General features: G+C 48.2%; 2 protein-coding genes across 7 annotated transcripts; one reads left to right on the top strand and one right to left on the bottom strand.

The window, feature by feature from the left end:
* Window positions 1-280: 280 nt before the first annotated feature.
* On the top strand, window positions 281-16,432 carry c19h18orf54 (chromosome 19 C18orf54 homolog). 6 transcript variants are annotated; one of them, XM_086188050.1, is made up of 16 exons: window positions 282-451; window positions 689-779; window positions 1,039-1,174; window positions 2,373-2,529; window positions 4,980-5,147; window positions 5,388-5,514; window positions 5,597-5,660; window positions 5,735-5,936; window positions 6,334-6,398; window positions 8,359-8,488; window positions 9,378-9,470; window positions 9,945-10,018; window positions 10,411-10,590; window positions 11,531-11,586; window positions 12,540-12,661; window positions 12,768-16,432. In XM_086188050.1, the coding sequence occupies exons 3-16, from the start codon at window positions 1,040-1,042 to the stop codon at window positions 12,899-12,901; spliced, it is 1,707 nt and encodes a 568-aa protein (XP_086044176.1). In that variant the 5' UTR covers window positions 282-451; window positions 689-779; window position 1,039; the 3' UTR covers window positions 12,902-16,432. The 6 variants fall into 6 exon arrangements, 5 of the variants coding, with proteins under 5 accessions (XP_086044174.1, XP_086044176.1, XP_086044175.1 ...); XM_086188048.1 differs by lacking the exon at window positions 689-779 and having other exon boundaries at window positions 281-451; XR_015110462.1 differs by lacking the exons at window positions 689-779; window positions 12,768-16,432 and adding an exon at window positions 10,716-10,878 and having other exon boundaries at window positions 283-451; window positions 12,540-12,615.
* LOC147244472 (sperm-associated antigen 16 protein-like) lies at window positions 15,182-16,092 on the bottom strand. The gene has a single exon (XM_086188053.1). It carries the CDS (start codon window positions 16,055-16,057, stop codon window positions 15,290-15,292), a length of 768 nt encoding a protein of 255 aa, XP_086044179.1. The 5' UTR covers window positions 16,058-16,092; the 3' UTR covers window positions 15,182-15,289.
* Window positions 16,433-16,611: the final 179 nt, after the last annotated feature.

The following is a 16,611-nucleotide window of genomic DNA, read 5'->3' as shown; positions in this document are numbered from 1 at the left end:
TTTCAGTTTCAGAACTGGGGATCTGGACAGGGTGAACTCTCACTGCAGGGTGGCAGGAGTGCAACAATGTGGACGCCAGCTGGTATGGAGGATACACACCATATATACCATACTATTTATAAACTCTATACACTATGAAGAGGAAGTGAAGAACAACAGTCAGCTGGGTTTTAGTTTGTGGATAACAGAAAGAACTGAGGGACGTCGAGATGGGGGGGGGGGGGGTCCTAGCGAATAGTTAAAGTCAGGACTGGATCTCTGAATGTGGAAATGACAGACGAATACCGCAAGATGGCAGTCATGTTACAAGTTAAGACACCACCGAAGAAGAAGACGAAGAAGAAGAAGAAGAAGAAGACGACTAGTATCACCCGGGAGCCTTGAATGTAGCGTTTTGTGACGGAGAATGTTGAATGCTTCTTTCTGACATCGAGAGGTTTTCGAGTAAAAGGTATCTTTATTTTCTTGTCGTTTGACAGGAATCCGCAGGCTTGATTCAGAACAGGCCTCTGTCTTTAGCCTGCTGTTGTTGCAAAGTTAAACGGGAAAAGTTTGTTAACGATGCGGTAAACTTCAATTAACCATCCGCTGGTTTTGTTCGGTGCTTTGGTTGTTGTTGGCTCTACTGTTAGCTAGGTTTGAGCTAAATCAGCAGCCCACCTCGTCCAAACAAATGCGTTTCCCTCAGAGAAAAGACGCCACTTGAAACACAAGCGCCAGCGACGCAGCGGATGTCCAGTCGCTGTCAGCCCACGGAAGGAGAGAATTGCGTCGGGCAGGTATGGAAGAAGAGCAGGGCAACTTTCTGATGACGAGGACTTGAAACACAAAATCACTATTTAATTTAATCTCTCCGACTTTAAACTCCGTCGAGTGAATTAAACCTCCAAAATGTAAGACAACGTCAGAAGTGAGTTCATGCCAAATGCCCGAAAGGAAAAGGGCTTCCAAATATAGCTTGTGTTCTCTTTATTGTTGTTCATTCAGTGTTTACAGATGATGTGGTTCCATGGTTTCCATCCCCATTGTTGTTGTTAGCATGGCGTCCACGGGCCCTGTGTCCGACTACCTGTCACCAGAGTCGACAGTGACCACCCTGCTGGCGAGCTCGGGCCACCTGAGGAGCAGCCTGCTGTCCCCCGAACGCAGCACCACCTTCAGATACAGAGATAAGGTTGATATCTACCTGGGCTTCATTTTCCACTCAACATTTCCACTTCAGGTTCTGAGGATTTGAATGAGAAAATGAGCATTGCATTGGTAGACAGTGATGGGAGATGTTGAAGTTTAATTTCCAAGTGTCAGCATAGCTGCTTCTGTTACTGGAACACCTGTGGTGGTGGTGGTGGTGTGTAAAAAGGCAGCTAAATTTGAGTTTCGCTGGTTCTCTAAGGATGTGTCATCAGCAGTGTTGGGACTAACGCGTTACTGCGTTATTAGTTACTGCCAAAAAAGTAACTTTGGCAGTAACTAATAATCAAACACATTCTTGTTAAAATTCAATAACTCAGTTATAGTTACTAAACGACCCGTTCATTAGTTTATTTAATGTTATTTTACTCTCGGCAGAGCCACTGTGTCTACTTCCTGTGTCGGGGGGGGGGGCTTGGGGGAAGTGCAAGAGACAGTAGGAGAGTGAGACAGTAGGAGAGTGAGACAGGAGGAGAGTGAGCTGCGCTGTGGGGGCGTGTTTGTTTTTCCACCAAGAACGTGCAAGACATCATGGCAGAACCTGGGGCGAGTTTCTCCACGTGGAAGTAGGCTCACAGAAAAATGGTTCTGTTGAATGCAACTCGTGTCTCGGCACTAAGAGCCTCTCTGGGGCCGCTAACAGCAGCTCTCATCTATGGAAGCATCCAGGCATCATGTTGCTAAAGCTAGCAGGGACCAGCACAGACACAGACACAGATGTCACCTCACCCGTGCACCTGAGTTGTTCTTTTCAACGAGGGAGTGCTCCTGCTAGCCAGGCTAAAGTCAATCAATAATCAATCACTTTGAAACATCTTAGTGTTTGTATGAATGTGGACCACATTGCTGAGCAGAGTTCAGTTCAGTGATGAAAATGCATGTCCAGTAGTACAGAGCTTACAATGTTGACAGTTCTGAACTTTCTTTGTAGCTCAATAGTTACTTTTCATAGTAATGCTTTACTTTTTGGTTTGAATAACTGAGTTAGGAACTGAGTTGCTTTTGAATTGCAGTCACTAGGAACTATAACTAATTACTGTTTTGCAGTAACTAGCACAACACTGGTCATCAGTGATCAAATTCAACAGAAGGTTTGTTGTTGATGACTTTGAGTCTGTAGGCTACTGTAAATAACTAACCAAGGGTTTTAAATGTTCGGTTGATAATAACTGGCTTTGAAGGACTATGACTCAGCCTCAGCAGCGTTGGATGCCTACATCGCAGACTTTGACAGGAGTCGTATGACCTGCGAGGCATCGACTGGAAGGCTGGTTCTCCCAAAGGGTCCGTCCTCCACGCCAAGCAGACCAAAAGTGGCCGCACTTAGAAACAAAGATGGTAAGTTATCACACCTGTTTAACTCGGTCTGGCCAAGTCCTACATGTGGTTCATCAGGTCCCAGGGGACAAAGAGTCTGCCTCACTTCCTGCAGGGTTTAACGCCTTGGTAACTGTGTTACTCAGTGGCCTGTAATACACAGCAGGATTAGATGTTTGATTTTAGGGTGGCCCAGTGGAGCAGTGGTCCTCACTGTGGCCCCCAGCTAGAAGGTTCTTGGTGGAGCCCCGGCTGGAGCATGGGGTCTTTCTGGGTGAGTCTCCATGTTCTCCCTGTTCCTGCTGGGTTCTCTCTGGTAAGGCAAGGCAAGGCAAGGCAATTTTATTTGTATAGCCCGTTTTCACAAACAGTTTGTCTCAAAGGGCTTCACATGGCATCATAACAACATCCTCTGCCCTTAGACCCTCACATCGACTGAGGAAAAACTCCATAGAAAACCTTTAACAGGGAAAAATCTGAGAAACCTCAGGGTGAGCAACAGAGGAGGGATCCCTCACCCAGGACGGACAGACGTGCAGTAGATGTTGTTACAGACAAGAAAACAGTTTACAATACAAAATGTGGGAAACACGGAAATGTTAATAACAGCTGAAGAAGGAAGCTTCTGGTAGGGGAGGCAGGGAGAGCAAGCCAGCTTGATGGGGGACTGGATGGTAGACTGGTTCATGGGAGGGGAGGCAGGGAGAGCAAGCCAGCTTGATGGGGGACTGGATGGTAGACTGGTTCATGGAAGGGGAGGCAGGGAGAGCAAGCCAGCTTGATGGGGGACTGGATGGTAGACTGGTTCATGGAAGGGGAGGCAGGGAGAGCGAGCCAGCTTGATGGGGGACTGGATGGTAGACTGGTTCATGGAAGGGGAGGCAGGGAGAGCAAGCCAGCTTGATGGGGGACTGGATGGTAGACTGGTTCATGGGAGGGGAGGCAGAGAGAGCAAGCCAGCTTGATGGGGGACTGGATGGTAGACTGGTTCATGGAAGGGGAGGCAGGGAGAGCAAGCCAGCTTGATGGGGGACTGGATGGTAGACTGGTTCATGGAAGGGGAGGCAGGGAGAGCAAGCCAGCTTGATGGGGGACTGGATGGAAGACTGGTTCATGGGAGGGAAGGCAGGGAGAGCAAGCCAGCTTGATGGGGGACTGGATGGTAGACTGGTTCATGGGAGGGGAGGCAGGGAGAGCAAGCCAGCTTGATGGGGGACTGGATGGCAGACTTGTTCATGGAAGGGGAGCGCAGGCCGGTGTAACAGTAGGGAATAAGGGGGGGGGGGGGATGCAGGCGGCGGTTGGGGCTCCGGTGGATCTGTGGAAACACAGAGAGACTGCGAGACACCAAGGCCAAGCTACAAAGTGCAACAAGTAAAATGTGCAGGGAGGAGAGGAGGAGAGAGGGGGAGAGGAGAGGAGAGGAGAGGAGAGGAGGGAAGGGCTCCATGTAACCTGATGTGTCCCCCAGCAGTCTAAGCCTGTAGCAGCATAGCTATCAATGGTTCAGAGCTACCTGAACCAGTCCTAACTGAAGGCTCTGTCATAGAGGAAGGTCTTAAGCCTGGACTTAAACGTAGTTAAAGTGTCTGCCTCTCTGACCCATGGAGAGATGCTGGTTCCACAGTAAAGGAGCCCGGTAACTAAAGGCTCTACCTCCCAGTCTGTTTGTATTGATACTGGGAATCACTAAAAGACCTGCATTCTGGGAGCGGAGTGCTCTGGTGGGACAGTAGGGACTAATGAGCTCTTTCAAATAGGATGGAGCTTTATCATTGAGAGCCTTATAAGTTAGCAGAAGGACTTTGAAGTGGATTCTAGATCCTACAGGAAGCCAGTGGAGAGAAGCTAAAGTGGGAGAGATGTGTTCTCTCTTCTTAACTCCCGTCAAAACCCTCGCTGCAGCGTTCTGGACCAGCTGGAGACTCTTTAGAGAGTATTTAGGACATCCTGACAGGAGAGAGTTGCAGTAGTCCAGCCTACATGTGATAAATGCATGCACCAGTTTTTCAGCATCACTCTGGAAAAGGATATTCCTGATCTTAGCGATACTTCGAAGATGGAAGAAGGCGGTCCTAGTCACATGCTTTATGTGGGAGCTGAAGGAAAGGTCCTGGTCAAAAATGACCCCAAGGTTCCTTGCAGTTGTACTCGAAGTTAGGGTGATGCCATCTAGAGTAGAGATCCGATTCAAGAGTGGTACTCCAGCTTCCTCCACAGTCCAAAGACATCAAGAGGGACCAGGTTAATCCAGACTCTAAATTGACCGTAGGCGTGGCTGGGAGAGCCAATGGTTGTCTGTCTCTATGTGTTGGCCCTGCCATGGACTGGTGACCTGTCCAGGGGGAAGGCTGCTGGGATAGGCTCCACCCCCACCACCCTGAACAGGAGAAGAGGGAGAACATGGATGGGGTGATGTTTGATTTGTATGCCTGTCTAGTCAGATAATCTCTTTTTGTTTCTGCCCGCAGTTCTCAGGGAGTGTTTGACTGACAGAGAGCTTGATGTCCTAAGCCTCCCCATCAGTTCGCTGCATCACCGTGGCAACAGAGATAGACTCTCCATGACGACTGATGAGCTCCTGTCCATCCCTCTTGATGGCTCAATGCCGGTTACCCACACGTCGGCCTTTCTCCAAGGTCCTTAAGTGCATCATGCCCTTTGCCTTCATCTGAGGCCATTAAATAATTCCCCACATAACCACCACCCACTGTGCCATCAGACACACCCCTCAGATGTATCAACCCCCCCCCCATCACCTGGGGATGATGGACCTTTTTCTCGTTACTTGAACACTCTGATGGATGCAGGACCTCACTGATAGGGGACTAGCTGTGTCTGTCTACATCTCTCACTTTGTTGTGTTTGTGTTGCTCCAGGCCTCCTGTCTCATTCTAGAGCTTCCCAGGCTTTGCCCTCCCTCAGACCGAGACACAGAGCGGAGGATGGAGCCAGCAGTCCTGCCATGTTCCACCCTCATTCAAGCAGGAAACCCAGGCGCTCCAGGTTCATGCTGGCGACGTCTTCCTGTCTCCCTGGGAGCATTTACAGACTGACATTATGTTACATGTCTACTTTTCATGAACAGGTGCCAAAGAGGAACAGGGGCAGTCATGTCCAATCCAGATGTCGCCTTTGAGAGCAACTTTATGGTAACCATCATTCATGCCGTTCTTTTTCTTAGAAATTTAACAGTTGTTGATTTCTGGGAACTTTTATCTGTCAGCCACCACACAAAGCAGTGCGGTCAGAGTGGGTGGAGCCGTCCTCGTCACTCCCCCTTCCTCGCCAGTTCACTGGCAACAAGGCAGACATGGACTGCTCTGGAATCTCCAGCATGCCAGACCTGAAGTACCCAGCCTGGATCCAGCGCTGTGACCTCAGTGAGCCGCCAGCCTTGTCAGAGTCAGACCTGTGGGACAATCTCGGTATGACACAGCCTACAGAGCGCAATCCTGCCTTGACTGACAGTTCAGTTCGCCCCTGAGCACAGAGAGCATGTCCCTCCTTTACTCAGCCCAGTGTACGACTGTGCAGACTTGTAGCAGGTCCTGTTTACTGGAGCCCACAGACTTGCTAGTATGCCAACATACACGTGGTCATCAACTCTTCATGTCAAACTAACTGAGTCATATTTAATCACTGTCTTTGGTACAAATCTGCATATTGGCCATACTAGAATCCATAGTCTGGCAGGTATAGAGCTCTTGGCATTCAGAAACCACAATCTTAATGGGACCCTCATTTTCCAAATAAGGTGTGTGTTGGGGAAACGTTTTTTAGGGCCAATCATTTGTTGTGCTTTCATGTGTTCTTCCCATGTAGTACCCAAAACCAGAGCTCCATCCTGGCTAGCAGATCTGGAGAAGGAGGACGAAGCACCTTCCCAGGTGAGAGGTCCAGACTACTTGGTTTTTGTTGACCAGTTACTACAGGACTAGTTTCTACAGTGATTGTGATAAACCATTCGCTGGATTTTCTTGAGCTTTCAACAGCTTTTCAGTCTCCATCAGTGTCCACATTGTGTGACTTTCTGAGAATTAAATGAACATTATCACCTGTGAAACTGTCCTTTAAATGTGTGCTCAGCTCACAGAAAAGTGCTGGTCACATAAAGTACTTCTCAAATTGTGGGCAAGGTGCTAGAGGGGGATCAAACTGCTCTGGCTTCTCTTGCTTGGTGGGAACTGTCATGTCACTGTCAGTCACCCTGTTGCGGGACCTTGTGCAGAAGGGTCCTGTATGGATGTTGTGGGAGAATGTGGTCAAACAGGAGAGAGCAGGTGAACATAAGTGTAACCAGATGTGTGGAGTCGGCTACGGAGAGCAGGTGTAGCTTGGCCTCCGTGACGGTGCAGCAGCAGCAGGCGCCTTGAGGCTCGTGCATCCGTGCAGCCCAACAATGTTCATGCGATATCTCAGCGACGCTGTCAGACACTCTTCCAATATGGAACAAACACCCGCTTGCACTGAAGGATGACGCTGAAACGTTTTTGAGGTCAAAGGTCAAGCGCAGTGACACGCCCACAAAGCAGAGGCATACAACTGTGTGCAGTATTTCTACTATAGTTTGGAGGTATTGCAGTTTTACTGTAAGAGATGTGAAGGAGGAACAAATTATTAGAAGAAGATTGCATAAGACCTGTTTCTTCGCTCCTGCCAAGGAACCCTGCTAACTTGTTCTACCATCTGAAGAACTCAAACTGCAGTACAATGAAAACATGAATACCAAGAAGTAGTAGTACCGCCTCCACACAGAGGGTTGTCTGTTGGCAGGATAACTCAAAAACTTGTGCATGAATTTTTATGAAATTTGGGAGTAGAAGCGTGGTTGAGCAGCATTTGCTGATCTGATGACATCACGTCACCTCGGTGAGGTGTGCGATGTGGTGACAGTGAAACCTCACCACCTTCAACCAAGACAGCAACCTTCACTGAGGCTTCACCTGGAACTGTCCTGGAACTATCCTGGAACATGAAAGCAGCGTTCTGTTGACTTCATTTACGTGAAAACTTGAGCTGCAGTATTTGATCCATGCTGTGCTTTTCGCAGTTGATACACTTTGAGTTGGGCCTGTCGATTTACGGGTGAACGGTTCCACCACAGGGAGCTGTTCTTTAGTGGGAGTTCGTGGGTGGTGGCGGTCTCGTTCATCCTCCCAGTCGGGCGGATGCCTGTGTTAGATGCTCGATGCCTCTGTCGTTGTGCTGCTGCCTTTGGTCGCGAGGAGCCTCAGACTAACTTGGCAGCGTGCAGCCACCTGTCCAACGTCTGCCGCCGCAAACCCAAACCAGCTCCACACCACTGACGCTGCGCCGGCGAGAGAGAACAGACACGGGGCGGCATCAGGGCCAGGCTAGCCGCTACACCGCGGGGCCGGGCGTTTTTCTCGCCAACGTCCGCCCCTAGTCGTCTTCTTCGACTCTTTTCTTAGAAACAAACATCTCGCTCTCGTTAGCCATGTTGCTGCTACGCGTGCGCAGGAATCAGAGGGGAGGGGTGAGGGGGGAAGTATGGAAGCTCCTGCGGGACAAAAGGTGCGCCATAGCAAGAGGAGTAAAAAAACTCGAATATTTAATTTTTTAAAGCATCCACAACAAAAACCTGGAATTAATCGATATATGGCCCAGGCCTACTCTGAGTAAGAAACGGTCTTACGTTGATGGATATTTGTATGTTACCATTGATGCAGCACAGCATGGAGGTGGAATCGGTGCAGGCTATTTGAATGTTAAGGTGCAGAAATCAATGGATAATAATGGATAATCCTCTCAACAGTAATTGATAGTTAATTGAATGTGTCTAAGCTGTCTTTGGCAGCCCTATCACATATTAGGTTATTTTTACAGATTTTTGTGTGTGTGAATCTTCAGGCTGACAGCCAGCAGACTCTAAGGGACCTGAGGCTTCAGTTTGCTGAACAGATTTCTCGACTCGCTGCAGAGAGAGAAAGCTCCATTGTGGATTCTCTTTTCAGAGGTAAAAGTCAAGCCAATTTTATTTGTTTGGCACCAAACCCCAACCAAAGTTCTGTCCTGACACTGTCCAAGTAGAGCAGGTCCAGCACCTCCCTCCTTCAATGAACCTCCACCCAACAATTCTCCATCAGCAGCACATCCTGCAACAGCAGCCACCAGAACCTTCCTTTACCAGCAGGAAGGTGGAGCAGATCCAGGATCAGTGGGGACGGAGAGAGAGCAGGAGAGCAGGACAGAGACAAAGACAGAGAATGGAGGAAGACAGAGAGACAGAAGGAGAGAGAGGGACAGAGATAAAGAGAGAGAGAAAGGAGGAGAGACTGATGGACAGAGACAAAGACAGAGAATGGAGGAAGACAGAGAGACAGAAGGAGAGAGAGGGACAGAGATAAAGAGAGAGAGAAAGGAGGAGAGACTGATGGACAGAGACAAAGACGGTGAATGAGGAAGACAGAGAGACAGAAGGAGAGAGAGGGACAGAGAGAAAGAGAGAGAGAAAGGAGGAGAGACTGATGGACAGAGACAAAGACAGAGAATGGAGGAAGACAGAGAGACAGAAGGACAGAGAGGGACAGGGATAAAGAGAGAGACAGGAGGAGAGACTGATGGACAGAGACAAAGACAGAGAATGGAGGAAGACAGAGAGACAGAAGGAGAGAGAGGGACAGAGAGAAAGAGAGAGAGAAAGGAAGAGAGACTGATGGACATAGACAAAGACGGTGAATGAGGAAGACAGAGAGACAGAAGGAAAGAGAGGGACAGAGATAAAGAGGGAGAAAGGAGAGACTCTGTACAAATTATTTAGATGATGATACTTGATGTGCCTGTGCTGTAAACTGTGGAGGCCTAAATGTGTGTCTGCTGCGTGCACGTGTGTTCCCTCCTGTCAGATAACAGACTTGAGTCTCTGATCGAGAAGGCGGATCAGGTGCTGAATTCTCTGTCTCAGGGTTCTGGAGGAGCCGGCAGTCTGGCTGGTGCAGGTGAGACCAGGAATAATACACAACATTTATTTTCTGCAGTTTGAAGATTTTACCAGTGTGAGAAATTTGGAAAAAATAGGTGGGGGAGCAACCTCCCCTCACTGTCCAACAGATTCGGAGATGTGACAAAACTTTGGGCTCAATTTAATACTGAAAAGTAATAAGTGCATATTTTGCTGTGTTTGAAATTAAACAATCGCAGATCCAAATGCACACAGCTAACACTGCTTTGTGCCAAGAAGTGTCAATAAAACTCACACAGTAGTTTATCAAAGATGATGGAAGTGCTGTCAGGATCCAAAAAGGCTCAGCTCAGATGTAAACGTGCGAGATCATTATCTTTAAACGCGCTCTGCAGAAACTGTCTTCTCACTGCATGTCACCGATCATTCCACCGGTCAGCGAGACGCACATGTAGGCATCAAGTTATCTCCTGTATCCACGATGCTAACATTTCATCTCTCCTCAAATCAGTGAGCGGCGGTGCGGTGAGTCCAGTGAAGACTGAGGACTCTGCAGCAGAGGGTGTGGCAGAGAGAAGAGCTGAGGTGGGTTTCACACTGTCAAAACCTTCCATCAGCTTTGGAGGTTCCCCTCACTGTTTGCCACCACGGTGATGGCCAGCCATCGTTTGTGCAGAATCTTTCAGGCTTTCCAGGCTCTTTTGTCTTTCATAGCTTACGTGTACTCCGCTTACAAGAGGGGTTTGCTTTTTTTTCTCCTGCCAAGAATTTATATCCTGCTAGACCTGGCTATGCCATCATCTATGTTGTGTGTGTGTGTGTGTGTGTGTGTGTGTGTGTGTGCTGTATGTTTTAACAATTCAGATATCCAATATAGTACAGTGACTCTATGGAGGCCTCTGTCTTGTCCAACTGCTGTGTAAAAGTTTGCCAGTGCCAGAAGCACAGCTCCTCACTCTATCAGCTGTCTCACTCAGCTTCAATGTAGTGGTCCCCGTGACAACAGCATCTGGAAGCAGCCTGGTCCAGTGGAGGCTCTGAAACAGATGATGTTCAGACTGCAGGCTGTGGAGGCAGAGCTTCAGCGACGACAACAGTCACCCTCCAATGCTTCAGCCATCACTGACAAGCAGCATACAGACCAAAGTGCGAAGCAGGTATGACCACAGTCCTGTTCATCAACTGTAACTCTCATGAGGCAAAGAATCTCTGTACAGTGTGTCTGTTCTCCAGACCAAGGCAACATGCGTTACTGATTCTGATGTCATTCCGACACACACAGTGCTGTAACATTAACTCACTCCAGCACGTGACGGAGAGCACAGATGAGGCGGGACATGAGGCAGAGAAAAGTCAGCGAAGAGAAAAGTTACAGCAAGAAAAATCAGCAAGTTTAGGCAATCGGCAGTAGCAAGTGACTACACAGGAGGTGTTCAGCGGTATTGGTGAGTATAGGTCAGTGCTCGGAGTCCAGTACATAACAGGTGTGTGTGTGTGTGTGTATGTCAAGTCAGGTCAGGTTTATTTGTGTGGCACCAAACCCCAACCAAAGTTCTGTCCTGACTCTGTCCAAGTAGAGCAGGTCCAGCACCTCCCTCCTTCAATGAACCTCCACCCAACAATTCTCCATCAGCAAGCACATCCTGCAACAGCAGCCACCAGAACCTTCCTTTACCAGCAGGAAGGTGGAGCAGATCCAGGATCAGTGGGGACGGAGAGAGCAGGAGAGCAGGACAGAGACAAAGACAGAGAATGGAGGAGGACAGAGAGACAGAAGGAGAGAGAGGGACAGAGATAAAGAGAGAGAGAAAGGAGGAGAGACTGATGGACAGAGACAAAGACAGAGAATGGAGGAGGACAGAGAGACAGAAGGAGAGAGAGGGACAGAGATAAAGAGAGACAGAAAGGAGGAGAGTGATGGACAGACGGGGACGTGAGCAGGCTGGAATAGATCAGTTGAAAAGCAGTTTGTCCCATTGGCTCGGAGACCATGGTTATTGTGAAGCACAACTCAAATTGATAAGAGTTTTTCTTTCATTCATCATTTCCACTTTTGAGTTTTCAGGAGCTGCCTTGTGCTGTGTCTGTGTGTTGTAGAAGCCTGAAGCTGAAGCGGCGCTGGCGAGTTTTGCTGGTGGAGCATCACTGCAGAGGTAACCCTGAATCACAGCTCAGATTTCTCCCTTTCTCTCCTCTTCACCAGCTCTCCCAGCAGTTTCTAGGCTATTTAGGTTCAGAATTATGTTGACTAATTAAGCAAAAGCAATCAAGTGTTCAGTATGATGTTGATCGTTTCCTTTAAATGATAAAATGCCACTTTGGAAGCAGGAACGAGCAGTTAATGAAGTACAGTGTGGGAGTGACTCCAGCTTTTAAGACGGTTTAAGGGTGAACAGGCTTAGGGGTGGGGGGGCTATGCCAAATCCTGTAAAGATGACTTAATTGTGTAGAATATAAAGTAACACTGATATGACCCAATCCACTGGGTAGAATTAAATACTTTTCCCTACTGGATGATTGGTACCACCATACCTCTTGGCGACGTCATCATTGTAAATAACATCTTATTCGTTTGGTTAAATAAAAGTCAAATAAAATAAAGACAATTGAATTCAGTCTTGATGCACTGTGTGATCTCAACTTGTGTGTGCCTGGACTCTCAGTGTGGGCACGTCGTCACCTGGTGGCGGTGGTGCTAATCTGAGAAGCAACAATGATGAATCCGCACACACAACGTTGACAACAAACAGGTGATCTAGTCTAGAGTGCCGACGGTTGAGTTGCGGCAGCACGAGTTCATCCGCCAGTTCAGCAGGCCCACACGTGGCATCGAAGTGGGATTTCTCAGTCCCAGCTGCAGAAAAAGCTGCGTCCCAATGACAGAGCACATGTTGAGGGCCACACTCAGAACCCAGCAGGTGGTCTTTGGTTTGAAACTCCAATCCCAAGTTGGTCAGTAATACAACGCCATGTGATTTCTGTGGTGATTGGCCAGTGCTGTGTGACGTGACCCAAAAGTTTACCCTGGTTCAACTTTTCTCCCATCCCACAAAGCATTTGAAGATGAAACTACAAACCAGACTGAAATGAATCCTTCTGTCCTCAGAGCTCTGCATCACCTGAGCCGTTTGAAGCTGTTAGTGGGAGATCCCCAAGAAAACCTCAGAGAGGAGGAGAAGGACCCAGACGAGGGACGCTACTCTTCTTCATCTGCTGAAGGACTTGCCAGTATTCATCAGACGCCCCGATGAGTCTGAAGGCCGTTCATCGCGGCGGGATATTTCCCATCAGCACGCTCACTGATCTCTGCTCGCTGTGCTCTTGTGTCCTGCAGCTACAGGAAACGTCTATGCCAAAATCTGCAGAATGAATCTGGCTGTCCAAGTCTGTTCTAGATTTGTGTTTCACATGAGAAGGCACAATAAACCAAAACAGCGATCCAGCACAGAGGCCAAACACCGTCATTAGGAAGGGTGGCAGAGGTGGGGACGGCTGTGAATTCCTCCACCCAGAGGATGGCTTTGATAGTTAGAAACACATCCCTGCAATGGACACATGCAGACAAATGTAGTATCTGTCTATGTAATCTGGGCCTGGGGCAGGTTTCAAACCAGCAACATCCAAATGTCAGTGATGAGAATGAGGCCCTGCAGCTTCATTGCAGACCCTCGGACTCAGAGAAGAACCCACCCAACAGAAAAAGGACCTCTTCTCATTTTGAGAAGTTGCTGTGACGATGAAGCAGTCAGGAAATGTGATGTCTGTTTGAGGTTGTTCTGCAGTGAAAGGACTTTTGGAGATCATGAGCATGTCCATAAGGTACTGAATAGTTCTCTGATTTTCAAAGAGCCCTTGATCTCACTTTTGGAGCCCTCCAGGATTCCATCCTCTAAAATGTAGTAAGCCTCTCATGAAACAACCTCCCTCCATGCTCCTGATGGCAAATATTTATCCCAGTAATACTTGAGCTGTGATTTGTTGACAGACTCGACTTGAAGTCCCGCCCCTTCTTTATTTTGATTTGTCTGAAGTGACATTGCCATGTTTCATATGTTCCAAAAGTGTAACTTTTGCAGTGAGAGCTCCATGAGTGCAGAGGAAAACGTTTACACTGAAGACGCTGAGCGCCGTCAAAGCTGAACTGATTTGAACTTTAAAACAAGACAAGCCGACGTATGTTAACAGAGAACCTATCGTTTTGCTAACATAAGCATACTATCAGCTAACAACAGCTTTCACCTTCTAAGCTGAAATGTAGTTCATGGCTTCATATTTTACACTCCAAACCAATAGGGGGCAGCATCACCTGAGTTCCTATAGTGAAAAACGAGGAAATCCCAGTGGGTGTTGGTTGTCCAACATCCTCTTATGACCACAACCTTCCGACAAGATAAGATAACCTTTATTTGTCCCTCGGTGGGAAAGTTGTCCCTGTTACAGCAGCAGAAGAAGTTCAGACAAACAGCAGAAACTATAGTGACGGAAAAATTAAGATTTCATATGAAAAAACAGCTGGGAGAAAACTTGTGTACAACAGTCCCTGATTGTATGTGTGGAGGTGCAGGTCTCTGCTACAGCACTGGCTTCCTCACACTACAGTGACTCACTATCACCCCTAGAGGACCAAAGAGATATTACAAGATGCTTTTTCTCTGAATGTGTTAGAAAGTTATCATGCATAAGTTTGGTATCACGTTTAATACCTGACATCCTGATCATCAGTTTCCTGTGTCTTTAACAAAGATGTGAAAATGAATAACGTCCATCTAAAATGTTGTTGGCGTGTCAGGCTAGAATCTTGTCATCCTACACACGTGATATACATCAGCATTCTTCTTGTAAATATGGCTGTTTACATGTTGGATGGAGCAGGAAGTGAACCTTGAAGTACCAGACCGTTCTCTACCGGCACGAGGAGCTCCGTGATGAGGCAGGTGCGCTGGAGGGGGGCCGACAGGCAGGGAAGTTGCTACGAGATGAGACACTCTGACTTGCGGTGGCATTCTTGTGTGCAACATTTCCGGTGTAAATCGTGTCAGTTTTCCCATGGAAACGCTGGTGTCAGCCAGTGTGTGGCAACCTTTTTGAAGATTGTCCACTGGTGGGGTCATTCTCCGGTCGTCCACACCGGGATTTGCTGGTGATGTCGGTGTTTCTGAGCGTGCTGACTGCACCGTTGCACCTGTCTTTTTCCAGTCTCAGTGCAGTGTGCACCTGTCTACATGTCGCCAGATCTCATTCTCCTTTAATTGTTGCACCCTCTTGGCAGTGGAAGTTCCAGGATGGAGGGATTGTGTCTCAGCTCGTCAGGTTTCATGGACACAATGTCTCTTGCACCTTGAGGGAACTTTTTCAAATTTGGCTCAAATATACTGGACTTGGAGGAGGAAGTGAAGACTTTTGTTGTCAGGGGTCACTGTCACCTACCTAGATAACCCTGCTAAACAATTAATGTAACCATGGCGACGGCTCTGCCTGCTTCTGGGAGAAAGTGACTGGCGTCTCCCAGAGCTCTGGAAGCCACCACCAAGGAGCACCCTCTTCATGTGGAGTGACGCTCAAAGAGAAGGGCCTGTGGGGGAAGGCCTGATGTCTGCCCTTTGAGCACCTTGAACCCCTCCAAATATTCCACGAACATCCACTGGAACTCAGTGACCTGGGAATAAGGTCAAAGGTCACTGTGACAGGCATGCAGATATTTCTAGTTTTAAAACAAAACCAACTAAGGCTCACTCATTTTGACGTAAGTTTATTTACATAATTTATCCTCAAGTATCTGTCTGTAAAATGGAATACGCTCCTTGCTGCATGAGGGTCAGCCCGATGCCGTCTGAAACCCCAGGACTGGACTTGGTTCTACTGCTTTGAAGCCGTTCTTGTTGACGCTGTCAGGAGGTTTGGAGACGTTTGATTCTTCTTCTTTTGAGGTTTTTCAGGACTCATTCTTGCAGCTGGGTTGTTCTGAGTTCGGTTCCTCTCCAGACTGACAAGCGTCTTCTGCCTCACGGCTGCTTGGTATTTGTCTTCCAGCTGCCTCAGTGCTGGCTCATAGTCCTCCAGATGTTTCCTCAAGTGCTTTACATCCATATCCAGCTGTTTTTTGTCCTCAACAAGTCGCTTGTACTGCAGCTGATGGAAATTCCTCTCCCGCTGCATCCTCACCATGCTCTCCCCTGCCGCCAGCACCTCCTGTTCAAGGAAACGGGTCTCTCTGCCGACTTTGGCCAGCTCATACTGGAGGAGCTCTCTGTGTGTGACAGCATCTGGGATGAACAAGGCACCTGCTGCCTCTGGTGACATCGTAGACAGGAGGTCCGTCTGGAGCCGTTGGGCAGAACCGTACCACTCGGCTTCAAAGCTCTCAAAGGTCCGACTCAGGCCAGCTCTTTGCAGGAAGTTCCTCAGGAAGTCATCCACCGCTTCTGGGATGTTGAGAATGGTGTCTTGTCTTGGTGGACCGTAACTTCTCAGGGCGGAAGCGGAGGAGGGAGCCTCTCCTAATTCCTCCTCAAAAGTCTCCTCCTCTCCTGCTTGAGTCCTTGCGAACATTGTCTCTGTTTTGTCTTTCAGCTCCTGTGCGGCTGTGGCTGCAGTAACTCTACACAGTCTGTTGTTTGTTACCATAGCAACCCTATAAACCAGCAAACTGTCACGCTGCTCTTTATTTTCTTATAAATATTTAACGTGTCACACTTATTTTTAGATGTGGAACACCTGAGGCCGAGTGCTCATCTCTGTCTGGGTCATTTTCCCGTGTGCATCTTTCATTTGAGAACTGTTCAAAGTTTGTGATTGTTCACTTTCATTAACATTATGAGACAGATGTTTATTGTATAAGAACATTTTACCTTGATGAAAATAAGGCCGAGTCAACCTGGTATCGAATGCTATTTGGTTCCGTCATTTACTCTCCACATACCTGCTGAAACCATGGAACCCGAAACATCCGGGAACGAACAGCCCCTCCACCTGAGCAGCACCCTCAGCGCCACTGACCCCTTCGCCCTCGCACAGCCTGGAGCACCAGGGAGCTTCCCCTCCATTCACGGTGACGAGTAAACCAAGTCGTCACCTCGAACGGTCGGAAATCTCGGTTTGCATCAGTGACGTTTATACTTGAGCTGAAACGACAGCTGATGTTGAAATATGAATGTCGCTCTTTCTGTTAGGTACACGCC

Source organism: Aulostomus chinensis, chromosome 19, assembly GCF_037954235.1.
Source record: "Aulostomus chinensis isolate RoL2024-O1b breed Wild chromosome 19, RoL_Achi_v1.0, whole genome shotgun sequence".
NCBI classification, from domain to species: domain Eukaryota; kingdom Metazoa; phylum Chordata; class Actinopteri; order Syngnathiformes; family Aulostomidae; genus Aulostomus; species Aulostomus chinensis.
This window is presented reverse-complemented; position numbering and strand designations above follow the sequence as displayed.

What these genes read in the sequence shown, in the direction of transcription:
- c19h18orf54 (XM_086188048.1), top strand. Translation starts at nt 414, where the DNA reads ATGCTTCTTTCTGACATCGAGAGGTTTTCGAGTAAAAG. An exon ending in GAGAGGTTTTCGAGTAAAAG is followed by an intron (nt 452 to 1,038) that starts GTATCTTTATTT and finishes TGTTGTTGTTAG; the next exon opens with CATGGCGTCCACGGGCCCTG. An exon ending in CGGCAGTCTGGCTGGTGCAG is followed by an intron (nt 9,471 to 9,944) that starts GTGAGACCAGGA and finishes TCCTCAAATCAG; the next exon opens with TGAGCGGCGGTGCGGTGAGT.
- LOC147244472 (XM_086188053.1), bottom strand. Translation starts at nt 16,057, where the DNA reads ATGGTAACAAACAACAGACTGTGTAGAGTTACTGCAGCCACAGCCGCA.